The 26,609-nt window shown below is 42.5% G+C and overlaps 2 protein-coding genes across 3 annotated transcripts; one reads left to right on the top strand and one right to left on the bottom strand.

Moving 5' to 3' along the window:
- Positions 1 to 1,963: 1,963 nt before the first annotated feature.
- On the top strand, positions 1,964 to 8,160 carry ccng2 (cyclin G2). The gene is made up of 8 exons (XM_069187382.1): positions 1,964 to 2,188; positions 3,398 to 3,532; positions 4,211 to 4,348; positions 4,646 to 4,896; positions 5,327 to 5,405; positions 5,493 to 5,591; positions 6,168 to 6,370; positions 7,156 to 8,160. Exons 2-8 carry the CDS (start codon positions 3,398 to 3,400, stop codon positions 7,280 to 7,282), a joined length of 1,032 nt encoding a protein of 343 aa, XP_069043483.1. The 5' UTR covers positions 1,964 to 2,188; the 3' UTR covers positions 7,283 to 8,160.
- Positions 6,857 to 26,151, bottom strand: taf1c (TATA-box binding protein associated factor, RNA polymerase I subunit C). Of its 2 annotated transcripts, XM_069187380.1 has the most exons (14): positions 25,599 to 26,151; positions 24,482 to 24,590; positions 23,766 to 23,818; positions 23,174 to 23,269; positions 21,695 to 21,765; positions 19,724 to 19,971; positions 18,987 to 19,115; positions 15,311 to 15,428; positions 14,820 to 14,891; positions 13,026 to 13,161; positions 12,226 to 12,354; positions 11,943 to 12,120; positions 10,598 to 10,735; positions 6,857 to 10,139 (listed from the first exon to the last, which is right to left on the bottom strand). In XM_069187380.1, exons 1-14 carry the CDS (start codon positions 25,749 to 25,751, stop codon positions 8,599 to 8,601), a joined length of 3,171 nt encoding a protein of 1,056 aa, XP_069043481.1. In that variant the 5' UTR covers positions 25,752 to 26,151; the 3' UTR covers positions 6,857 to 8,598. The 2 variants fall into 2 exon arrangements, with proteins under 2 accessions (XP_069043481.1, XP_069043482.1); XM_069187381.1 differs by lacking the exon at positions 14,820 to 14,891.
- Positions 26,152 to 26,609: the final 458 nt, after the last annotated feature.

Raw genomic sequence — 26,609 nt, 5'->3', positions numbered from 1 at the left:
TTGCTGTAGAATTTGTCAGACAATGTTTCATGTGTTGATAATATTCTCCAAAGTCTTTAATCTAGTTTAAAGTTTATAATGTTCATTTAAGTTGCTCATTACAGTGTCCTCACATAAATATTCATGGACAGTCTTTCAATCCGTATATCACCTTGCAACTCACAATGGGTAGCCTAGTGAAGCTTAGTAGGTATGAATCTGGCCAGTACCTGGATGGGAGACCCCTGGGAAAGCTGAAGTTGCTGCTGGATGAGGTGTTAGTGGGACCAGTAGGGGGTGCTCATCCTGCTGTGTGTGCGGGTCCTAATACCTCAGTATAATGATGGGGGCACTATACTGTAAAAGAGGTGCTGCCCTTTGGGTGAGAAACCAAACTCCTTGATCTCTGTAGTCATTAAAAATTACAGGGCATTTTCTTGAAAAGAAATCACTCTGTTCACTGGTGATGGTAGTAAGGAGTTCCCATGAATGGTAATGAGCTATGTCGGTGTACAGATATTATTATTATAACCCCACAGAGTATTTTTCAGATTACTTTAAAACAACAATATTTTCTTCATATCTGATATAATCAGGATTTGACTTGAAAGGAAGGATATGATGACTTTGAAACCTTTGTGAGCATAATAAAAATTTTCCTTAAATTTGTACAGTTTTTGTAGTTTATTTGAAACTGATGTTGTTTGCACACTTTCTTACTTAACAAGGATATATAACATGGATATTCAGTAGTCTGTGTATTTTCTCTCTCACCTTGGAGCTGTGGTAGCTCAGATGACGAGGGCATCTGGCTCCTGACTGGAAGCTCCTGGGTTCAATCCCAGGTAGGGGCAAGTGTAGCTTGCTCTAATTCCTTCCAGATAGCTCTCGGGTCCACTCAGCCTGCTTTCCAAATGAGTACCAGGGGTTAATCCTTCTGGGGATAATAGGCTGGCTGGAGCGTGATGCTGACCACATCACCTCCACCTCTAGTGTTGGATGGTTGAGAAAATGACCCCATTCCCCCCCTGGGCCTTTATGGCCTGAAAAGGGGACCTACCGACCTACCTCTCTCACCTTGTTACCATGGAAATGCAGATAAGACACAGTTCTCCCCTACCCTTGGTAAGAACCTCAAATAAAACAAGCAAAAACGGATGCAAAACCTGTTCAGTGGCTTGTGTGATATTTGAACATACGAAAGATTACGGACACAGACCTACAAATTCATTACTAGGATGAAAGTGTCATAGGAGTAACGTAGATAAAACACCACTAAATATACACACTATACTGGTGCATCTTTTTAGACAGAGTATAGCAGATACTGGTCGTACAACATTTCTTGGCACATAATCACATACCACAAAACAGAAAGAGGAAACAAGGTCAACATGATTTTCGAAACGTTTCATGGCATTGGGTATACGAGATTTGGTCTTTAATCATTTAGGGAGTTTCAGATTAAACTAAATCGAACCCAGCAGTAACAACTGTTGTTTACATGAAAACAAACTACCGATTCAAAGGTGGGCGTGTGGGCCCCTACAACACAACGCCCCTCTCCGTCTGGAAGTACAAAACAGGAAGACCTTTTTTACTAGCAGCCAATGACGACAGAAGGGACGCAGAGCGCTGGCCAATCACGAAACACCTTTCCCTACCTTTGGCCAATCGGCGCTCATTATTTTGGGCGGATTTTTCAAACACACAAAACAAACCGGACCCTTTAAAGGCGGTGATTCGCCCGCCCTCACGAATGCAACAACACCTCAAACTCAAAATAGACGCTCGCCATTAAATATTGAATAAAGCAACGAGAATAAACTGTATTAACGAATAAATTGTATTTTAGTGATGTATGCAGGCAATGCTTAGATGCATTGCAGAGCCCAGACAAAATAATTTAATTAAATTGAGACAGGGACTATTTGATTGCGGCTGGTGTGGCTCCTTCCGCTCTTCGGTGACGTATTTCGTGGGCGTGGAAAAGACTAACGTCAACAAGAAAAGAAAGACAAGGAAACAGAAGAATCTGAGAAACTGAGGAAATAATGTGTTTTTTACACTTTTCCTCGCGTTAAACATTACAATGGAGACTTGAGGGGGAGAGAAGCTTATGTATATACATAAGATCGTAGTATTATTTTATGTAAATACATATATTTTTACGTTTTCTTCGGAGATCTGAAAAGAATTCTCTTAAAAGGTAAGTTCATGTTTTTTTTTCAATGTAACTGAAGAAATTGTCGTGCTAATACAAATGCTTTTAACTTTTGCCCTATACATGGATCCGTACCCGCTAGGTGCACAGTATTAATTAGTTTTATGCCATATTTTCCGTGTTGTAGTGCGAAAATATTTAAATCAGTGTCGCTTTCTTCATAGCTGGTTAAAAACAGTGGCAAGTTTATAGCTTTTGTGTGGGCATTGTAACGACTTTTTATTGCCTGCCTTTTTCTTGTCAAGTTATAATATCAATGTTTCCACCATCCTCACTATATTTAACATTTGATCATAGTCTGATATCAAACAACAAAGCCACCCCTGTCGCTACTGAATACACTCTAATTGTCTCCAATTTACTGTTTCTGTTTTTTTTTTAAATAGATACTCGATTTGTGGGTTACCGATATATATATATAAACATAGCTGAACAGTTGGTGTGAGCATCACTGAAAATTAAACGTATATTTGATTAAACATTTTTGATAGTCCCAACACATTAAAAATTGGCCGTTAAGCCTCAAAAACGGCTTCCGACTGTCGCTGCCCCGTTGTTTTGCGATCGGATCTGAAACGACCCTAATCGCTCTTCAGTCGATGTTCATTTCTGAGGAAAATGAAGGGGTTGTTATTGTGGAAACTGTAAACCGAGCGCAGGACAGCCACCCCTCCTCCTCCGAAAAAGATTCTTGACATTTTTCCCCACTTTAAAAACCACTTCGCCCATCGAGAACCAGACACTCACCCCACACGATTGTCTTTTATTAGTTCCGGTTAATTTAAATTATTTTGTGTTTTTAGCACGTAGGGGTGTTTAAGAGTGTTAGACGTCCGGCGAATAATGTTTTTATTTTGTGGATTAAACAAAGAAAATGTGAATGAAGCCGCCGCTCGATTGCTGTATTGCGTTGTCGGGAGATTGGGGGGGTTTCAAATCTTCGGTAAATCACGTTTGACGCCGAGCAGAGAGCTCAAATCAGCTGATTATATATACATAAAAAATATTTATCTCCGCTGGAAGACACAGGCGTTCCCCCTGATACGTGACACCCGTGTCGGACTCGCAGAGGAGGCGGGGCCGAGCTCGGAGACTCTGACCATGCCCTGTAACTACAGCCAGTGAATGCGAGGTCGATCGATACTGTAACTGACTGGGCCGACCTTTTTTTTTTTGTTATTTTTATTTTTGAAGATGAAGGGGTTCCCATCGCTGGAGCAAAGCACGGAGGCCTTCAAACTTCTGAAGCAACTGAAGCTGCACGCAGAACAGGAGGCGAACTACCTGCCCCGGGGAGCAGGGCTGAGTCTGATCGAGTCCACTCTGGAGGTAACCTAATTATAAAGTAGCCTTCGACCCCTGGGTCAGATCAGCGCACTGTTTATGATCTTGTTGCCTTGGAGCCCAAGGGCAGCGCATTCTCCGAGTGTGGCTGTGCACAGCTGTGTTTCGGAACAAGTAAAAGGTTTATTCCCCGCTGAAAAGACAAGAAAGGAAACAACGTTTTGGCTTTGGAGGCTTCTTCACCTGATTATATGAAAAATATTTATCGTGCATGGAATAAACATGCAAACATGAATAAGCATGGAATAAACCTGTATCTCACACCCGAGGAAGGCTCCACAGTCGAAACGTTGTTTCCTTTCTTCTCTTTTCAGCATGGAATAAACCTATTACTTGTTCCTTTGCAGCCCACGAATACAGACGCAGCTCCCTACTTGAACTACAGTTGTGATTCTCTGGCTTTCTTGCTTTATATAGTTTTATATTTGTAATTTTGGTGTGTTGTATTCATCTCTCTTTTGTGTTAATTTTTTAAAAAAGGTATCTGAAACTGATTCAAACTGATGAAGTTCAAGTGTTTTAGAAATCTGCAAACTGTCTTTCCAAACAATTGACTATGTAAGCAGCACTGTGGCATCTTGAAGCTCGAATCTTGGGTTTTGAAATTTGATGTCTGAGTCTTTCTGTAAGTGCGTAACCATTTGTCTTACGTCTGTTTTCCAGAATGCCAGCGGCATCTCGGTCAAACTCAGGGATGCCAAAGTCGAAGATCTCTGGAGCCTGACAAATTTTTTTCGATACAGAACTCAGACCTTTGTCCTAGCCGTGAACCTATTGGATAGGTTTTTGGCAATGATGAAGGTAAGATTTAAGTACTTTGAACATCACAGGAAAGGTTATAGAGGGCATTTGTCTCGTCTACCCTCCTTGGTGTTTAGTAGTCGACTGATCCAAGGGTCTCATTCAGCCATTTTTTAAAGAAACCAGGATGTTGGACATTGGTAGCAAATTGGAAAATGGCTGGGAGGTGTTTGTTTTGTTTGTATCAGTAACATTTGTAAGAAGAACGTGGTTAAAAGTTCATGTTTACAGTCATGAGCAACAGTCTTGGTAGTTACACTGGGTCTCATATTTCACTTCTTCTGTGCCTTTGCTCAGGTCCAGCCCAAACACCTGCCCTGCATCGGAGTTTGTTGCCTCAATATCGCAGCTAAAGTAGTGGAGGAGGAGTGCAATATCGCAGCCACCCATGAACTCATACGCATAAGCCAATGCAAATTCACCGTCTCGGACCTCAGTCGAATGGAGAAAATCATTTCTGAAAAGCTGAAGTTTCAGTTCCAAGCTGTGACAGCCTTAACCTTTTTGCACTTATACCATGCAGTTGCACTTTCACATACCTCAGACAGGTAAGTTACCTCTGCAGGCTGTATATGTATAAATTGCCCTTAAATGCAGCTTTATGGCTTTTGTACTTTAACAAAAGGACCAGTTCAATGTTCATATGGGCTCGCCCCTCCATTAGAAAGGAGCATTGCAAGCACGAAATCTGGAAATGCTTATTTTAAAAAGGAGTGTCGTAAGTTTAGAAAAAAAAAACCTAAGCACTCCTTTGAACTTGTGGTAATGTGATCAGAAAGCAACATTAATGTGCAGTGTATTATAACATGGTGCAAGCGGATCTCAATTGAAGAACTGAGGTTTTGCATTTGTACTATTGTATAACGCCTCTTGCATGCAAGCTCTGTCCACCCTGGTGCCCCAAAACGTCTCCACTAACTTTATTGAACATTATTTGATTGCATCATAATAAGCAACCGTTCGTTTTGTTTTTTAAAGGAAAGAGATGTTGAATCTCGAGAAACTGGAAGCACAGCTAAAAGCCTGCCTCTGTCGACTTGTGTTCTCCAAAGCAAGAGTAAGTTCAGTGTTGATTTCCGTCCTGCGCTTACAGAGGAGATGAGTGGCTGTATGGAGTCTCATCGTATCTATTTTGTTTTTACAGCCGTCAGTATTAGCTCTGTCCCTCCTCACTTTAGAGACTGAAGCTCTGCAGTCGGAGGACTTGTTTGAAATTGCACAGTATCTTCAGAAGCACTTAAAGGTAAGTTTCACCCCAAACGTGATTTATGGCAGGATGTGGTGAATGTTACTGCTACATGGTTTTCTCATTCTAGGTGTGAGTACAAAACCCAACACCATGCAGGAGCATGGACCTGAAATGTATTTGTAATGTTGCTGTTATAATGTCTGGCAAGGCTCTGGAAGATAAAAACAATTACAGTAAAGAGCCACAGGTGAAAGGGCTGGTTGTGTGGCTCAAAAATTAAGGCCAAGTGTCAGTAAGGATGTTAAGATACAGACAGGAAGCCACATAGAAGCTGGGCAGCATTGTGTAGGTTGCAACCGGGTTATGGCCGTATTTACCATACTGCAGAGTAAAAGGATTAAGGAGTACATATACGTGCAGTCCACTGCAGGCTCCCAGTACTCTTTACAAAGCACTTCACAATAGATGGTTTGTAGAGTATCGGTACTGGAATTGTTACCAGGAACACATCTCTTAGCACTGTTATAATGGCACTTCGAGGAATTCTTGGAGCTCTCTGAAACGAATCCCTGCTGTTATAAGTGGGGCGTGTAAGTTGCTTTTGATGATGGTATCTTGTTTTCTTTCTAGATTGCCGACAGAGAACTACAGTATTGGAGAGAGCTCGTGGCCAAATGTATGACCGAATACTCCTCCCCTGAATGTAGCAAACCTGACAATAAGAAACTGGTCTGGATTGTTTCGAGGCGGACAGCCCAGCATTTGCACAGCAGTTACTGCAGTATTCCTGAGCTGCCAACAATTCCTGAAGGTGGCTGGGATGAGAGCGAAAGGTAATTGCAGTGTAAAAATACACCTTGGAGTTTTTAGTATTCTCAGATTAATATACAGCCTGAGGTAAATACCATTAAGTGAACATAATATCACTCCTCACTTTCAGCACCTATCAGACAATCGGGATTCCCTGAATTGTTGTCAGAAATGTAATCTTAAAAAAATTCCAGGCTTGCTTGCTTGCTTCTGGGTTTTGTTAGAACAGAGACTTCCTCTGACTAAGCAGGGGATTTTGCGTATTTACTACCTCCCTGCCTCGTCAGGGTGAGGCGGTTCGTGTCCACAGATACTCTTGCGCTACACACTAAGCACGTGGGCAGGTACTGACGACATTAGTCTTTTAATTTGGCAAGCATCGTAACCTAGTGACTATTGCATCACAAACGCGCACAGTGGCTGACTGGAATTTTACCCTTTTCTGATTTATTTAGTGGTATTAAATACTCACTTTTGACTGAAGTTACAGTCGCGAGACTCGCTCAGGATAGAAGGAAGTGACAGAATTGCAGTTTTTATTCGCTGAGGCAAAACTACTCATCACAGTATCCACAGCAGTTCTTTCAAAACCAGTTTTTACTCTGGATACTACACTTCAGGTGTTAAAAGCGAAAGAGGAAGTTGACGATCGGCATCCTGATACTAAAGCTACACATACGGACTACATTAAAAACCAATAAAAGCAGGGATGCATGAAATACAGATCCCTCCCTCTTGTTTGTGAAGAAGTCCTGGCTTTTCTCTCATCCCTGATGGAAGTATGGTTTTTCTTTCCTCTTGTCTGTAGTGAGGACTCCAGTGAAGACATGAGCTGTGGGGAGGACAGTCTGAGCAGCTCCCCCGGCAGCGATGGAGAGGGACGATTCTTCCCCGAGCTCTTCCGCTTGCAGGCCAAGCAACGTCCTACCTCATAAGAGTTTTTAAAACTAAGGGGGCTGGTTGTAGCCCTTGGTGCCACATCTAATGTTTTGATTACATTTTTAAATAATTTATAGTATGACTATCCCACAAGCTTAATCTTAGATTTTACAGTGCTAAAATGGGCTTTACGAAGTGCCTGTTGATCAATATACTGTATATTCTTATGAAAGTCAAGCTGAAATGTGGAAATTACAAATTATTTTGGCAGCTGACTCTACAGGTACAACTTTTACTGAGTGTTACTTGTTGTTTTTAAACTTAGTTAATGCATGCTTAGACTTGTAACATTCCAGAAAATGTTAAGCACAAATATTAACCATCATGCCATACGCGTCTATGACTTACAGAATGGACTGTTGAATACCAGGGAAAATTTCCAAACCACGTAATTTGCACAGTTTTTGGAGAGTGGCCTTTATTTATGAAAGGCATTCAGGAATAAATCTGAATTACACACTTGATTACTTGTGCAATCTCTATCTTTAAAATAGAAGCATTCTCTGGAATGATTTATGGTGTTATGCTTTTCAAGTTTAGTTAACCACTAACTGCCATCTAAGAGTTAGTAAGAGTTATAGTTAAAGTACAATAGAATAATTAAATTTTTTTTGATGTATGAAAATGGATTGATGTATGAAGATGGATTTGGTGATTGATGCATTGTGTGTATGTGTGCAACTTAGTCTCACTGTATAAAATATTGTAAATAAAAATGCACAAATTTGTAAGCAGTTTAAAAAAAAGAACACCCAGTAGCATTGTGAATAGATTGCTGTAGATATTAACTTATTGCATATTGTTTTGTTAAAAATCTTACATTTTGTCATGATTGAAAAACATGTAAATAAACATACTATTTTGAAAAATGGCACTTATCTGTAGCTGGTTGTTTTCACTTGGGTCTCAAAACGTTTTGTAACACATTGTGGAAAAGTAAAAATTTCAACTGTCCAAAAAGGTCGGAGCAAATCTGCATGGCCAGTGTAATCCTGTTCACTCGTGTTGGGCAAACAAATTCCTTAAAGACAAAAGCCAAATCTCTTCCTTCACAGTTTTATTTTTCCTTTTCTGACCATCACCTGAGTTAATGTAAACCATTTTTTACATCGAAGTTTGTTTTAGCACAAAGCATATGTACCAGTTACTACGCAAGTAAAAATGAGAATTTTGAATATCATCAGAACAGGTTGGCTTTCATTTAGTCTTCCTTTTTTAATCACTAAGTCTTAATCCACTCTTGCTCAGCAGGAGTACTAATGCTTAAAGATACTTCAAGAAAAGACATGACTTATTTGGGGTCTTTCAGAAGTTAGAAGCCCATGCGTGACCTTTTCTTCTTAGGCTGTGAAGACCGTACGGAGCTTTGAGAAGACGGCATCACGCAGGGATGCGTCTGCGTAGAGGAAATGTTGAATGTCTGTGAAGTGGGGGACAAGAGGAAGGAAAAGCCATTTTCATCTACCGCTTCCTGATTCGTCATTTTTAGCATCCCTTGAGTTGCTGGCCTTGAGGTAGGTGAGGAGAACAAATCGTTTTTCCTTGCGGGTTGGGAATTTTGAGACCCGTGACCCGGGACCCATTCCTGTTCACTCCTAGCAAATGAGCCTGAAGGCTTTAGGATACCTGTTGGCCGAGGAGACCCTAAAGTACTAAAGCTTCCAGCATCTGGTTCATCGGGATCGTCTGGAGGCGCCACCACCTTATTGCCTGGGGGTAAACGTGCCACCCGCGAGGAAACTGAGGAATCGGACAAACTTTTCGCTTCAGGTCCCTCGCTCCGACTAGGCGCGGACAAGACCGGGGTTCTCTCCTTCGTGCCACGAGATGCTGGAAGCACATCCTCTTGCGCAGAAAGACTTTGGGTGGCAGATAAAGAGGCCACACTCTGACCATCTCCGAAATTGCTGGTGGCGGAGCACCAGCTCATACGGTCGTCCAAGTCGGACTGATAGCCTACCGAAGAGGTGAAGCTCGCGGGGAGAGCCGGTCGTCGCCTGGCCCTGGACTCCTTCTGCCTCTTCCGTTTCTGGCGCAGGGCCATGATCTTCTGGTCGCGGTTCAGCCCCAGCTTCTCGACCCACCAGTTATTCCATCTGCCCTCCCAGGCCACGGTGAGCCGACGGCTCAGGTCATCTCCCCAGTCTAACGGGGCCACGGCCTCTGGAAGGGGGACTCTCTCCAGGGCCTTCAGGTGCGTGCGGCTGCCTTGGAGTACACCTCTACTCCTCATGGTCTCCTTCAGCTCCCTCTTCACTTCCTCGTACCTGCCGTCCTCCGATGCGTGTTTTCTGAAAGCCCTGGAGAACATGAGCTTCTTGGTGCTTACTACCCAGAGAGAATTAGTTTCTCGAGGAGCCCGCTCTGCCATGTCAAACAAGGCGGCCATCCACCTTTTCCACCGACTGAGGACCTTCTTGCTGGCCACCATTGGAATGGTTGGGCTCCTCCCTGGCCTGGAACCCGCCAGCGCACTCCTGGTACAGTCGGTCCGGTTCACAGGAACAGGCTCCCCAGTCTCTCCGTCTGCTTGCAAGTGAATTTCCGAGTCAAGATGCTGCCCCGCCTGACGATTAGTCATCACCTCTACTCGGTGCACCGCCGTTTCATCGTCTTGAGCTTCGCTCCTCGTATCATCCAAATCACTATCTGAGGTGTGGTCCAAGTTTGGTTCCCCTGTCTCAGCTCTCATTTCCTCAGCCTCTTCTGCTGTGGACTCTGTGCTTATTGGTACGTCTTCACTTCCAGGGTCTGATTCTGGTCTCAGCATCTGGTAGAAGATGTCTCCTGCTGCAGACAACTGGAGCACACAAAGGGACTCCATTCCTTGGTTATGGTACAAAGCCGCCAAGCCTAGGAGGAAAAAAGTGAAAATATTTTTATTTTACATGCACAACTGACGTCATAAGCACGTTAGTTCAAACTTATAAATCTACAGTGCCTTGCAAAATTATTCAGCCCCTTTCAATGGATGAATATTTGATGAATATTTAAAGTTTAGATTTTAAGCAGAATAGACTCTAGATAGAATCAGGTTCTATCTAAACCCCTTTCTGGGTGAAACAAGTTAAATGTCATCAAAAACCGCAAACAAAAAGCCAAGTTATTATATAAGTAATAACCCTTGATTCTGTATCTTAGCCAAGCAAACGTGTGGATCATTATAATCAAAGAGTAGGCAGGAAAGATGACATTTCCATGTATTTTTCCCGTCTTCCGTAATAACAGGGGACAATATATGAAGACATACATCAGATAAATTTTTTTTAAATACCAGTCTGAGAAGGAACCATGAATGACAGTGTTTTTACCTGCGCCAGGTGATCGTAACCTCTCTGCCACACTCTCTTGTCTGTGAGGGATCTGGATGGGGAGGTGTTTCAGGCAGTCAGGGGGGCTACACAGCTTCTGCGGAGGTCCCAGAGACTGGCACGCAGCTTGACTGCCACCTGGAGGTCACACGTTCGTGATTTTTCAAAGGTCTTCTTGATACAGACAATACAGTATATACACACCACCGTGTCCATGTTTTTTTTACATATTCAGTATGACAAACCTGCACCATCTTGTGCTTGGGGGTCCAAGTTCAAATCACTTAGAAGTAGGGAAATGCACATCTCAAGAATACCAGTCAATGAAATGTCTACTAAAATGTTTATGTTGTCCAGACAATGTAGTGTAAGCATTTTACCAACATGTCTCAATAAGGCAGTTCTCTTGTCACATCATCAGGGTATTCATAAACCACCGTGTTACAAACTCTATTTTATAAAGAAAACTATTTGATAAGGAGAAAATCAAACACAATACGTCTATTTATTAGCCACAGATGTACTGTACAGACTGGGAACAAGCATGGCATAGTGCTTGTTGGAGCTTGGGGCAGAGCAGTGGCACTGTGGCTAAGGATCTGTGCCTGTGGCCGGCAGAGGAATCCTACTCCGTTGGGCCCCTGAGCAAGGCCCTTAACCCCAACTGCTCCAGGGGCGCTGTATGATGGCAGACCCTGTGCTCTGACCCCAGGCTCTCTCCCTGTCTGTGTGTCTCATGGAGAGCAAGATGGGGTATGCAAAAAGACAAATTCCTAATGCAAGAAATTGTATTTGGCCAATAAAGTGATCTTATCTCTCTCTCTGTCATCTGTAAACAGTTCAATGCTACGAAAGCAGGAAATTGTACTTTACAAGATTTCAAAACAATTCTAGTTATTTTTGTTCTCACAGGTGACCCTAAATCACCTGTTAAAGACCAGGAGTAACTGCTTAACTGATCGACTGTTTAAACATGTAATGTTTCATTGAAGGGAACACTGGTCCTTCTGAACAGAAGGATATTCTGATTTTCATTCCAAACGATCACTGAACAGAATTAAACACACCACCAGTTTAAATCGATGCTGACCTTCACAGATTGATGACCTAAAGGTCACCTATAAAACTTGCCGGACCTGGACTCTTCAGGACCAGGGTCTGAGACCCCCTGGGCTACACTTCAACACAAGTTAAAAAATCCTAAATGTAGTACCAGCCACCAAAACCCGTCAGGGTTGTCAAATTTTCAAAGTTGCTGCCAAACTGACGATCCTGCTGTTCTCTAGAAACCTCCTGCACAACTCTACTTAAATATGCAGCTTCTGACAGAGAAAACAGGACTTACCAGAATACTGTAGCAGCATCAGCTCCTGACAACACTGAGATCCCAACAACACTTTGCTGCTCCTGCCCCAGGGAGCCCCAGCAAGGACTTGGGTAAACATGGGCGGATACTTCATCATGTGCTCCCACTTGATCATGGGCAGACCCGGAAAACGCTCGTCCATAATGTAAGCAGAATACTGATGGAAAACAAAGAGGTCACGTTCACTTTTAACTCTGTTAACCGTCTGTTTACACACTCGTGACAAGCGCAGACAACGACCTCCTGTGGAACAGCCTCATACCTGTGTGGTAATGAGGTAGTGGTAGGCATTGACGTCTCGGAGGTATCTGGGCAGAATCACTCTCTCCCTTTGCTTGCACTCCGCAGTCTCTCCGATGCGAAACAAAGTCTGGCCGTGACGTTCTGGAGACTGACAAGAACTTCCTGTAAATGCCCATGCTTCAGACAATAAACTTCCCATTTTTAGAGCAAAGTTTGGGATGCTGTTATGAGGAATAAAGAAGGTGACCAATGAAATGATGGACATGCTTAATGATTTGCTTCTTAATGCAGTCTGGAAAAGCAAAAACTGCACAAGATGCTCTTTTCGAGTTTATCTTTTCAAACAACCGGGGTATAATTAAGAGAACAGATGTGATAGAATCTTTAGGAAATTGTGACCATGACGCAGTATCTTTTGATGTGTATCATAAAATTCAAAAACAAAGTCTAAAATTAGTCTGCGTTTCTCAAACCTAAATGAATCCCTGGGGCCTGATGGCATTTTCCAGTCAGAATTAAGGAAATGAGGGATGATATTCTAAGACTCCTAGCTAGCATATTTCAGCTCTCTATGGGAGCCGTGCCCACAGACTGGGAAAACTGGAGGATCTTATCTAGCCTGTTTTTGCAGGGTCCCATGGAATCTGCTTTCTCAACATGGATTGGCGGCTTATTTCAGACACTCATAACTCTGTGTAAAGAACTGCCTCCATTTTTTTTAATGAGGGCTGCGCATCCCATCAGCTTAATTTCCACTTATCTGACGATCGGTCCCCGAGAAGTGTTTTGGTTACTGGAACCGGGGGACGAAGGGCTCACCCTCGTGTCCGTGAGCTCCACTCCCGTCCTGTCCGCGTAAATCACGATCCTGGGGTGAGCGGTGTGATCGCACCACCTCCACGCCGACTGGGCATTGAAGTACAGGTTCTCCGCTTCGGCCCGGAGCTTCTGCAGCCTGGAACACGAAGACAGCATGTAGCATCCCAACCCCACCATAAGAGAGGCGAGCTTATGGCTGACGGAGCCTGTGTAGACTCCACAATAAGCCGCGCCAGGTTTAATATTGAAACGCGTTTTATTCACATACACGTTGGTTTCATTGACAAACGAAAAAAGGAGGAGTTTTCCCCACAATACCAAAACTAATCCTCAAAGCTCAAGTCAACTGAACACACCTACACAAGCACGCCCGAGACCGTTGCGCTCTAGTTTCCTCTCCGTTTTGAAAAAGGGAAACTTCTAGAATTTACATTAATGAACATCGGCGACTGGCTGTCTTGAAGGCATACACGCAATTTACGTAAACAAAACAACGTGGTTTTCAAATAGTAGAACATCGACACCTTCACAGGACGGTTTTTAAAGGAATATAACCCAAAATTAAAACATCACATGGCTCCTAAATTTTACACTTAAAAACTTCAACAGATTGAATAAAGGGAGGAGAGCTTTCAGATAAATGGAAAATATACGTCAATTTATTAATTAAAAAAATAAAATTTAATTTAAAAAATATTAATTAAAAAATCCCATATATACAGCCGACTACAGTACAGTATTGGAGTTATGGGAAGTAGAATTCTATATTTTAATACACTTTGCAAAATATTTGCATTTATCATTCATAGGCTCCCCGGTGCACAATTTTAATGAGACGCTGCTATGGTGCAAGCACAGGCTGGAGATAAATTGGGCACATCTGCCTTAATTGGCTGATTAGCATCCTGTGGAATGATATTAGAATTATATTATATAGTCTGTATCATGTGAATATACAGTAACAGCAGCTAGGTGTCAAGCTCCTGCAGAAGAGAGTCAGGAGAAATATGAACTGTGGAGAGCTTAGACAGCACAGGAGGAGATATTTTACCCCTGTGCTTTAACATCAGCGGCCATCCTGCATTCCTAATTTCCAGATATAACTTGAAGGGCTTAAGGAAGTCCAGTATTCTGTTAAGGAGTGGATTCAGCTTACAGATTCAGAGTGAATTTAGCATTTTTTGTTTGTACTTTTATTCCTTGTTTGAATCTGAATTCTCCACAGTCTCTGCAGGTTGCTGAGGGTTAAAGTATGGGGTAATGTTGTCTGACTAGACAAGGGATATATTGCTGCCCTTTAAAGGGGTAGCCTGGCCATGTATTGAGGGGTGCCCGTTGTTCAGTGTGTCGGGGTGTCCCTCGGAGCGTTAGGAGTAGTTTTTAAGGAAGACGAATGGAGTTTGTTCGGGAATCAGGCGCTTCTGCCTTCTCCAGTGGATGACAGGAGACTTGCTCCACTGGAGATGAAGAGGAATGGAAGGTATTTTAATACCTCTGCGCTGGACTGGGTGTGGGATTAAGCAGGCATCTCCGAAAGGGGATCTCTGGCACATCACAGGAGCCTGGAAGGGTTCCACAAGCCAAGAACAGTGACAGACCACCTAAACCCATTCTCCTCACCTGGTCATGTGCTGTCTCTGGGTTACATGTGGTGGCACTGGGGTCAGCATTCACCACAAGAGACATTAAACTAGGAACACAGGGCAGGTTACAGACGAGAGCCAGATCTTGAAGGACACACACAAGAAAACAGTTGGAAATAGATTTTCTTGTGTGTGGTTGTGTGCTACTTACCCTTTCCCAACAGTCCACAGATACGCACTTCCACTCTCTGTGGCAACAAGCAGCTCTCCTGGAAGATGGGGGCTAGCAGACAACAGGAAGGCCATAAAGGAATATAACCACTGCAGCATGGAGTAAATGCGCTTGAATAATGCATAAAGGTATACCGTTGCGGATGAACATCTCTAACATGACAGAGCAAATCAGCTTTAAAGTAAGCATTTAATGTTAAGACACCACAAGGAAATGCAAATTGGCTGCTTCAGGTTACAAGTATTACATTAAAAAATACGAGAACACTTTCCCATTTTCTAGACCTATTGTTACCACCTCATCCCATATAATAAGTCAGAATGTTGATTCTGCTAAATCCTGGGACTGCAAAAAGAAACTCCCCGATTTCAAAAAAGATTTTGGACTCAGACCTTTATCTCTCGGGGACTTCACTGGGAAGACTGGAGTCCCCGTTTTATTTAGCGCAAACGAAACCAACCAAAGCATACCTGACGTTGATGCAGGTGGCCATCTGCTCCGTCTGGACGACCTCCAGGGCTTTCGGCTTCTTCCAGCCACAGACCTTCCACACGCCGCAGTGGTAGTCTGAGCGCACCCCCACGTGCACTAACGAGTTTCGTTAAAAAGGGAAAATAATCAAATGAGGACAAATGGGATATTTTGGGACGGACAAAATTGTTATCCTGTTCCAGACAAGACAGCACCACATGTGAGCCAGTAAATGGGTATGAGCTTCGACTACACGCGGGGCTAGTTTTCCCCACAGAATTCCCGCAGCTCTCTGTGTAAAAAAAAGACGTTTTCTGCTGGCCCTTACAGAAACGCTTTCCCTTAGTTTCCATCTGTATCTAGTGGTTTGTGATGCACTGTTGATTCTCAAGCTTATATGGCAGACTCTATCAGCGCCTTTGAGGATTTTGATTTACTTTAATCGGGTCCCCTCCTAATTTTCTATGTTCAAGACTAAAAACATTCAGTTCTTTTAGCTTGTCAGAGGCATTCTGGGTTGTGTTCAGGAATGGATTATCCTTTCTTTTAAAGCAATCATCTTTTTTTCCCCCAATGGGGTAAAATTGTACACTCGTACACAGTGCTCTTAATTAGATCTTACTAGTCCATAGCACAATTTTAACAATCCCTAGATTTCAATTCTACACTTTCAACTGTATATTTTATAATTCAGTTTGCCTTCTTTATTGCTTCCTTACTATACCCAGAAGATGTCAACATAAAATTATTTTTCATTGCTAACTTCACGTTTGTGTTTCTCATTTGGCATTTACAATCTCTCCTCGTGCATGTAACACCCTGAAATTGTCAACATTAATTATGATCTGCCAGGTGTTGGCCCAATCTTGAATCCAATCAAAACATTTTAAATTTTCTTTTCCAGCTCATATATAGGAGGCATTTCTATCCTCCTGCTTTGGCATCAGCAACGAACTTCCTGAACTTTCCAAAGTCAATAATGTAAATGAGTAAGAGCAACAGCCACAGTACAGATCCCTGTGGCACCCCACTAATTACGTCTCCAGAATACAAAGAGCAGCTCACTATCTGTATGCTGTTTTCTCACTCGTTCTCAATCAAATCTTGCACACCTACTGCTAGTTCAGTTCTGTGCCCCAGCACTCAGACAGCTCCCCATACACTGCCTGGACACACTGTAAATCCAGAACAAGCACATGCGATGAGGTGAATATAAGTGGCAAAATAATCGGGAATAATTGAATCAACTTAAACATCCTTTACAGAGGGTGACTAAGAAAAGCAAAAGCATCAGGGAGTGTGTCTCACCCCCTCCGTTGTGAATTCACACTTCTCCCATCTGGGAGACGCCTCTGTGCCCCCAGGTGTAAAACCAACAGACTCAGGAAATCTTTCATCCCCACTGCAATCACACTCTTCAACAATGCAAAGTAACTACCTAGCCTCTTGTTTCTTTTCTCCTGTTACACTACTGTGTTCTCTTCCCTTTTGGTGACGTGTATTTGTCAGTGTGTTGTGTTTGACTGTGCCGTAAAACAAATTTCCCCCAGGGGACAATAAAGCTGGAATTGAAAATTGAGATGGGTTGAAAATGGGAGGACCCGATTAGAAATGGACAGAGGAGAGGGCAAAAAAAGCGCAGAATCCCAAGACTGACAACAGTTGACGTTTAGCAATTCCTAGTTTAGCTATTATAGTGGAGGTACAACCACTATAATAATTAAGCATATAATATTATTATTATTACTAATACACTTTATTTTATATAGCGCCTTTAAAGGTGGCTTCTCAAAGCGCTTTAAAGAAGGACAACAACAATAAATTAAAAGAATACACAAGATAAAACACAGTTACAATATACAGAAGAGACCGTGGATGGTGGTAATAAGAAAAGCAGAGGGGTGAAGAATGGAACCAGTTAAGTAAAGGCTTTTCTGAAGAAGAGGGTTTGAGTCTGGATTTGAAGGAGTTTAGAGAAGGTGACTCTCTGATATCCTTGGGGAGAGAGTACCAGAGTTTGGGCGCATAACAGGAGAAGACCCTGTCACCCATACAATGTAGACGGGCTTGGGGGACAGTAAGGAGGGCAGAATTTGAAGAGCGGAGGTTGCAAGGGAGTAGGGCAATAATAGTTCAGACAGGTACTGAGGTGCCAAGCCATGCAGAGGTGTCCAGCCATATAACCTACACCTTCCATAGCTGGCTTAACTCGCAGAGTTATCATGAGCCGTTACCAAACTGCGGCTGAACAGGACTGGGGAAAAAACCCTTTTCCCCAACAACCGATGCAGCACAAACCACAGCTCTTCCCCCGGCTCGGAGAAGGTACAGAGCGCTGGGCCTAACCAATACACAGCACGTGGTCCGTTTGTATCAGAAACTGCTGTTGGCTGGTCAAAAATAAACTACAAACGTTAAATGAGCCGTGCCTTTTCCAAACCAGTGACAACTATCCCCTAGAATCCTACTTCTACACGGGTGAGCGTCGAGCTTAGTTCTAAATATCATTCCCGTAAGCTTAACTAAGAAGAAGGTTATGAAACGGAAGCATAAATGTAACAGAAAGACTAGAATTATTTGATTCAGTTTTGTCACGCTTTAAATGCACACCACTTCTACAGCCATTGGTGTTATCTCTGTCGTGAGTGACTTCAGCAGTGTGGTAAACAGCCTATGAATAACATCTCTCGTTTCATGACGTACAACAGTAAAGAGTACCGTTAGGCCCTGGAGATTTGTTTATATCTAGAGCTGCTAAAAGTGGCAACACTCCTGCCTCACCTGTGCTTCTGTACTTACACCATTTAATACAGACCTTGTGACTTGGCTCTGCCTCTACATGTTATCAATCGTCTCCTTGGTAAACACTGGTGTGACATATTCATTTAACACATCAGCCAGTCCCTTTTATCGGACAGAAAACTTTCAGTTTCTATGTCTGGCACATGGCTTCACCCTTTAGAGTCCATTCACTGTTGCAAAACCAAAAACAACTATTTTTTCGTCCACAGCAATCTTCTTTTTGATCACTTCGGCTTCCCAGAATCTTTAAAACGCTGCCATCCCTTCTGTATCGATTCATATCCAGCTTAATTCTTTTCTACAGCCTTTGTAAAGTTTGGTTTTGGATTCTACCAAACACAGAATTTAGAGAACAAATTCATTGTTTTAAAGATTAATTTTTACATTCATCTTTAAAAGGAACCACTTCAGTGTGACAGATGACTGGGAAATTGAAAAATATCAACACAAGGTAGATTTCCATTGTCTGCTGTACACCGTGTAGGAATAAGAAGAACATTCTAATTAAGAAGATTAATTCTTTGTAAGAATTATATTATTATTAAGATCATTCTCATTAAGAAGACAAATAGATTAAGAATATCCACAACTAAAGAAGGCTTCACAGCCAAAACAGTTTTCTCTCTTCTCTTTTCAGCATGGAATAAACCTATTACTTGTTCCTTTGCAGATTACGCATGCTGACGCAGCTGCCCAACTGAACTATAAGAACATGACTGACGTTGCCCACTATTTAAAATGAGTGCGCAATGTGTACTTTCTGGAAAATGATCTAGAGAAAGCTGCAAGATAGACAGCGCAGACAAACATGCAAGTATAAAACCCTTCACACTGAATTGAGCAGCAACAGGGAACAGGGAGAATTTCTCTGACCTTGATCCTGCACACAGTCGGCGCTGATCTGCCGGATGGTTCCATTCAGTTTGAACTCCACGGGCTTGTTTCTGACGCTAAGCCTAGGACCGCCATCTTCCTGGAACTCCAGCACCACCTTGTGGAAATCTGTGGCATTGCAGTTAAGGCGCCGAGGCAGGCTGGGAGAACCGAGAGCTCAAAGCGTTCCAGTAAGTGTTCTGACTAAGGACTGAAATAAATCCAGGGCATAAAAGTCATTTTTAAGTGGACAATTCTTCTGGTCCCTCACAGACTCTCATCCAATACTGCCGCTTTCTTTCAAAAAGTGCATTTTTGAGGCGTAATGTCCCGGTATGAAGAACGTTTTTTAAATCCCACAGGTGTGAATCTTCAGCTCTGGTGTAAATCCCTCCAACATCACTGTTTTTTTTTTGCTGTCTGGGGATGCAGCTGCTAAGCCCTGCAGAGCAGCATTAGTTAACTCTCAGGAGAAAGTCAACACTTTTACACAACAGCGCGCAAGATCGAACAAAACTAAACATTCACAGTATGTCGTGAACTGTACTTGCACAGAAAAAAAAAACATTCCCATTGGGTGATTAAGTGCAGTCTGGTGTCCTGTTTTGTTTTTCTCTCAGCGAGACACGTTACTTCTTTAAAACTCCTTTGCCACACAAACGCTTCCAAGAAGAGGTTACTACCTCCTCCAGCTTTCAGAAGAGGCAGATACGTTTGGCAGACGTGAAAGAGGATACAAAGATGGTTCAGGGCAGCCTTTCTGGGATACACAAGGTAGCCTTGCTGGGAGGCGTCCGTCTCTTCGAATGGAATGTACCCCATAGCGCCCCCGGTGGCCGCCTCCTGGAACAGCTCTCTGTCGCTCTGCATCATCAGTTCCTCATGGAGGAGCTCTCCCAGCAGAGCAGGAGGGATGTCATAGATCACATCATCAAACAGGTAGCTGTAGGACCTCGCTCTCTTCTGGACATAGGTTAATGGACACCTGCAAAATAACAACACGCGTTTTAATCTCTTGAGCCTTTTAAGGTAAGCGCAAAATAGCTTCAGATGTCAGGTACAGTATATCTTACCCTAATTTTGCATTAGGCTTTGGAAATGCCTATTTAAACAGAGGGACTGTGCATCTTTTTTTCCTAATAACTTCACAAGTTTTTTCTTAATCAATGCAAGATAGTTTAGAAATTAAAGGCTAGGGGTTGCAGCATGAATATTGTACCCCAGGACTCAATTAATGCCTGATTAATTCGTACATTTATTTTCTAATCTCTCACAGAGGATAAAGTGTTAAGGAAATCAGCTTTCAAAAGCTGGTGAAGCTGTGGGATCAGTTCAGAAAAAAAGCAACTAGACATTTTCCAGGACTTAAGAGAATATCCTACACAGACAGGCTTAAATACTGAATTGTTTAGTATCAAACAGAGAAGACTACGAGGTGATGGGATTCAACATTGACAACGACCTTTTGCTTCAAAATTCACAAGCTATCACGTTTTTGAAACGGATAACCTGACGTCTGCCAGGAAACAGCCAGATAGGATTCTCCGCTCACAAAAAAAACGTGCAAGAAGACCCAAGTGACCTTCTGTCGATTAATTCTTTTGAATCGCTGCGGACCTTGAAGGCATGGAAAAACATTACACTGCATGTTAAGAAAGTAACCCCTCAACACAAACATTTATTTCAAAATTTAACCCACTAAAGCCATTAAACAAGTTTAACTATGGCTTCCGTTTCTTTCAGATCAAACGGTGGTCTCTAAAACAGCCTATTCAATACTTAAAAGAGTTAAAACTGCTATTCGGGAAACACGTCATCTTGTCTTAGAAAACACAATTCACAGGTCCAAGATAAATATTATCTAAATCTACAGTAAGATTTGTTTTCACTAGTGCATATAACAGTATCTTATGATGCTGTATCCAGCAATGCACAAGTTAAAAGATAAAAGAAAGGCCACTAAATTGAGCTCAGACACTCAAATTCAACTCAAGCAGAGCACTCACAGGTATTGGATGGTCTTCTGCTCATTCCAATGTGCTTTTACAGCACTCCGCTAGCAATCCTGGTTTAAAGCATAGCTGCGCCAGCCTGTCTAGCTACAATCCAGCAGGAAACCGATCCAGCTGTGCCTGGAATACACCTCCAGGAGACCTCGAAAAACACTTCTACACCTCAGACTTAACAGCACTTGACAGGTCTGATTGAGCCCGTAGAGGGAGAAACTCAAACATTAAGCGCCCGACTGCTCTCCGCTCCTTGTTGTGTTAAACTGGAAGCAGCACGCATGTTTCAGTAAGAACAAAAATAAAAAAAACCTGTGGCACAACTGCAATCAAGAGCTGAGACTTGGACGTAAGAGTATGCCACACTTCGTTTGTCCTATACTGCTTCATCTTTATTACAGGAATGATCTGATGCAGTTGTCAAATCACCTGCAGATTCAGCAATAACTACGATGAAACAGCTGGAGCACAGAAGACCTAATATGCACATGAGAAGACAAACCGGATGTGGCACCTAATGATCCCCAGTTAACTTACAACTGTGTGTTCTGCTAACTGATCAGACCAATTCAAAGCACAAGGAATTATTTCAGTTCAGATTTAAGATTCTAAATCTAAATGGAAATAAAATATACTTTGGGGAACCAGCTGTTACCACCAACTGCCAGACCATTTCTACATTTTAATGCAAATAAAACGTACTTTCGGTAACCAACATTTTCTATAAAGTCCATCATTGTCCTCATGCTCCTGGTGTTCTCCTTCACACTTCCCTGAAATACAACGAAAAACAAACCTCAGGTTACAATTACCCATTTGTTCCTCAACCATCGCAACCAACACCACATCAGATGAGAGCAGATATGGGTGTATTTGCACAGCTTTAAGAGACAAACAAATTCTTACAGAAGTCCTACTAGTCACTACTTTGCTCTGGCATCAATCACATAGCCTGAGAACCCTCCCAGTGAGCTAAACTGGTTAATGTTAAGTATGTCATACAATGTTGACCACATTCACTAAATACCAAGTAAAAAGTCTAAAAAAAGTGGTTCACTTAATGATACAATATGAGAAATTGACTGGGTGGCTTAAGAACAGGCACATATACAGATGCTTGTCAGCACAGACAAGTAAAGTGCACCAGGGAAGTTGTGCTTGTTGACTTTTGTGGATTTTAAAGGACTCAAACAAATTGTGTTAGGAGTTCATGGGAGCTACAAAGACCTGCTATTTAACTGTCAATAAACTCTCTAACAAGTAACTGAATTAAAATGTTAAAAATCACACAAGTGACCATCACAGTCAGTTGTAAATGACATCAAACTGTTATATATATATTTTAGATTGCCAATGTCTGGGTATTTTGTTTTTCTAAAAACATGGAAAAGAGAGTGACAATTCTCTTTTGTTCACAATTTGATCATGATTATTTGCAGTGTGAAATACCTATCATGAATTGCTTTTAAAAACACTTCCCTAACCTAGATACCTGGAAACAATGGTAGAATTCAGTGTTGCACCGAATCATTCTTAAAAGATTTATGTATACTTTAATTCTCCTGGGTGGATCCTGGAATACAGCTTTGTAGATTACGAAAGACAGCTTTTTAGCTGCATATAGCAAGCTTTTTAGCTGTAAACTGGTCTTCCTTGTGCTTAAACAATTATGCTTCCTCACTGTAATTGTATTAAATCACATTATACATGAGTATAGTCAAATGGCTAAGAGGACATTCCAATTGTACAAGACACATCTTCCTGACAAATCACAATGAGATAGCAAGCAAGACAAAATATCAAAAGAAAGGTCTTGTTGAAGTAATATAAAGCTAAGCGCCAACCCACAGATAATCAGACTTGATTCAAATTTTATGCTGGAAGTGCAGCAAAAACGTTGAAAATGAAGATCAAAAAACAAACTTAATGTGATGTTTTTTGTATTTTTTGCCGCCATTTTACAGCACAAAACATTCAAAATACACACACAATAGTATAGAATCACACTGAAGCCAACTGTAAATAATGAGGCCTAGACTTCAGAGCTACACCAACAGGACCAGAACTGAACTAACTGAACAAGATTTGTTCTAAAAAAGCAACTAGGCAACAACCATGGTTTCAATGCACTGAAAGACAGCGTTGCGCTTTACAAAACCCCACCAATATAGCTTCCCATACCTGTAGATTACCGTAACCAAAATAGAAGTGTTCATCTAACAGACGGCTCATAGTCCCAAAGGCATCTTGATGGTTATCCAGGTAGAAATTCCGCAACTTCAAGAAATGACAGAAATAAAGCTTTTAAGACATAAATAAAAAACAACACCAACTCTTTCAACCCCAGAATATGAACCATAGTTTCACAGTATACATTCAGTATCTACAATCATACAAACTCTATTTTAACATAACTCGGGGTACTGTACTCTTACAATGTTCAATCTGAATCAGTTAGTGCTATACAATCAGAATTGACTAGTATTTGCTTGAATCTAGAAGAGTTACTTCTCAAGCACTCAAGAGGATTAAAACTATATTGGACAGGTTCAAACTGTAAGTGTAACACCAACACATTGTTCAAAAACAAAGGCACAAATGAGATGCCAGGTTATTCTCTGGGCACCCATTTACTAACATTTACATTTTTCCGTGGTGAGGTTTTCCTGAAGCCTCGTGTCCGTAAGCAGGAACCAACATGCCTTTCAACTCAATTCACTTCCAAACTCTCAGAGAATCACAAGATGTTAAAATAACTTGCAACACCACTTACATGTTCTGGGAAGTCTAAGGCATGAGAGTTAGCTGATGAGGGAATCTTGCAATCTGAAGAGAGGGGAAAAAAGTGATTAGAACAGATAAATACTACACATATGTAAATCCACCCCCTCCCGATGTTTTTTCCTTGTCTATGGTTTTTTTATTGCATAATCTTGTAAATTGTTACTGTATGAATGTATTGTATTCTTCTTGTAACCTTCTAGCAAATTCTGTCCTCTCTTACTTCCAGAATCTATATTTCTCCGTTTTTTATTCCTCTTTAGGTTTTGCTGATATTTACCGTAACTCTTTTTCACCCTTAAAATTCTTCATTTTGAGCCATTCAGGTTTGGAATAAAATGAAGAAGTTAAAAAAAGTGTGCACATCATTTTGTTATTTCACAAGTGGCATGACAAAGGAAGGGTCTGAGTACTTCTAGAGGGGGGGGCCTGTAACTGGATCGGATTACCAACAACTGTGCTTGAACGGAAGACCACCGATTGTGCGCCCACTGGAGACAGGAAATACCGCCTGCAGCATGGTCCGAAGCAAAGTATCGATCAATCAATCAAGGTTTATTTATCAATGCACGAACAGTACAGCATACAGCGGTGTTGTTGGGAATGAAATCCTTTATCCACGAGATCATTAAGAGGGGGGTAGAAGAAAGAAATTTATAAGGATTAGGTTAAAGATTAGGATACGATAAATGACACTAGGCCAGTTACCTGAATTCGGGGGCAGCAAGGGACATACAATGGGCTCTGTCGGCCTCCATTCCTCTCCTTTTACTTTGTGTTGGGCTTCTATCTTGATCTTACCCTCTAGGCCAGCATTCTGGAAACACCAGGCAAAGTTAAAAAAAAAAAATAATTATAACAACAACAACAACATCACTTTATTAACCTTTTACAATTTCTTGCATTACATCTTTTCGCATAGCCCAGCTTGCTCTCCATGAGACACACGGACAGGGAGAGAAGCTGGGGGTCAGAGCGCAGGGACTGCCATTGTACAGAGCCCCTGGAGCAGTTGGGGTGAAGGGCCTCGCTCAGGGGCCCAACGGAGTAAGATTGCCCTGCCGGCTGCGGGATTTGAACCCGCAACCTTCCAGGCAAAGGCGCAGATCCTTAGCCACAGAGCCACCGCTCCGCCCCAAAAAAAGATTGCTGAAAGAATTGGAGTTCAAACTCCGCAGACACACTGCCAAAACTAATGCTCTGGGCTCTTACTTAACTCTGAGGGGACCCGAGACAGGTATTCAAAATCCTCAAAAAGGCACCAAACCCTACAAGACTTGTTGAAAATCAGCCTTGCCAGACGAAAACAGAAAACAAAAAGACTGCGGGAGTACGGAACCAGTTTGTCGGCCACGTTGTTGAAGACGAGCCCGTCGCTGCCTTTAAGACACTACTGGTTGACATCCTGATCAATGAGTTAAGTTACGAAACGATGTACCGTCGGCCTCCCGTCATTTGAAATCTTCCCAACACCGTCATGAAATACCACTTTTGTATCGCGTATATAGATAACCGAATGGATCAAATTACTAACTTTATTCTAGGTCAGGCAAAACAGTTTTTTTTTTCCCAGCCAGCGAGCTGGCAGATAATGCAACATAAGGTTTTGCATGATCTTATTGCAAAATATTTGCAAAATAAGGCGATACATCCCATTCTGCTCAAGCAAGCACTTAGGCGAGCATGCAGGGTGAAACGACACCCCACCAAAACAAGACGATTCTTTGTGCATTTGCATGTGCAAAAACGATCCGAGGCTCTTAAGCGGCAGGTTCCTGCGCAGGAGCTGCTGACGATCTGCGAGCGCAGGAGCTGAAGTACTCACCTCCGGCACAAGACGGTCCACTCCCCGGATCTGGCCGTAGACCCCCCAGCCGCCTACAACCGGCAGGACGCCAGCGGTCCTGCCCGGAGGCCCGGTGTTGTAGGCCTGGGGGAAAAGCATCGGGGGAAACGCACTGTCCGTACGCCCGGCCATGTCTGGGCTCGACCCATGTGTCAAACCGGCCCCGTTTAACCCCAGCACTGGGCAACGAGGCGAGCGCGTCTCCCTTCCGCTCCGCGCTGCGCTGCACGACTAGGTACAAACCTGACGGGGTTTTTTGTTTTTGTTGGTTGGTTGTTAAATTAATTTCCCGACACCATCAGTCCGAAACAAGAACGCGTACGCGCCACACGTGTTCCTGTAAACGAAAGGCTCCGAAAACGGAAGCCAACGCGGCAGGAGGAGTCTGTTTTGACGCCAAACTGGGGGGACTGGGGGGTGGAGAGAGGAAAGAGTGAGCCCTTCCCCTGGATGAGACCGGTAACCAATCGGAGGAGAAGGAGCTCGCCAAGGCCCTTCAGGCTTAGTGGAAAAGGGGGACGCCACTACATTCAAATTCAAACAGCTTTATTGTCATGACCGCAGTGTTACAGTGGTGCCAAAGCGCACACGGCGAATACAAAGGTCTACAGACATTTACACAACACAAATACATCTTGGGACATGTACAGCCAACACATAGAACTGACTAAAACCGTTTCCATCACTAACCGGTACGTCGGTTACCGGCTGTTGCCAAATTTGGAAAAAAAAACAGCGATTATTGTCAAGGCAAATAACCCTGGCCTCTGCGAAACTTGAGCCGGCAAGAGTCCAGTGCAAAAAAAAAAAACTTTCATTAAACCCGGTTTCAGGCGTACTGTAGGTGCGCCACCACATTTGGGAGTCTGGGGTTTAAACGTAGCCTAAGGTGTAAATTAAACGTCAATCCTTTTTACTAAATTGTTTTTTTTTCTTCTTTTTCGTTTGGTCGTGGAGTAAAGAGTATCAGCGGAGAACTGTTTTATTTGA

The sequence above is a fragment of the Lepisosteus oculatus genome, chromosome 3, assembly GCF_040954835.1.
Source record: "Lepisosteus oculatus isolate fLepOcu1 chromosome 3, fLepOcu1.hap2, whole genome shotgun sequence".
In the NCBI taxonomy this organism is placed as follows: Eukaryota; Metazoa; Chordata; class Actinopteri; order Semionotiformes; family Lepisosteidae; genus Lepisosteus; species Lepisosteus oculatus.
Note: the sequence above shows the minus strand (reverse complement) of the source record. Positions and strands in the feature narration are given on the sequence as shown.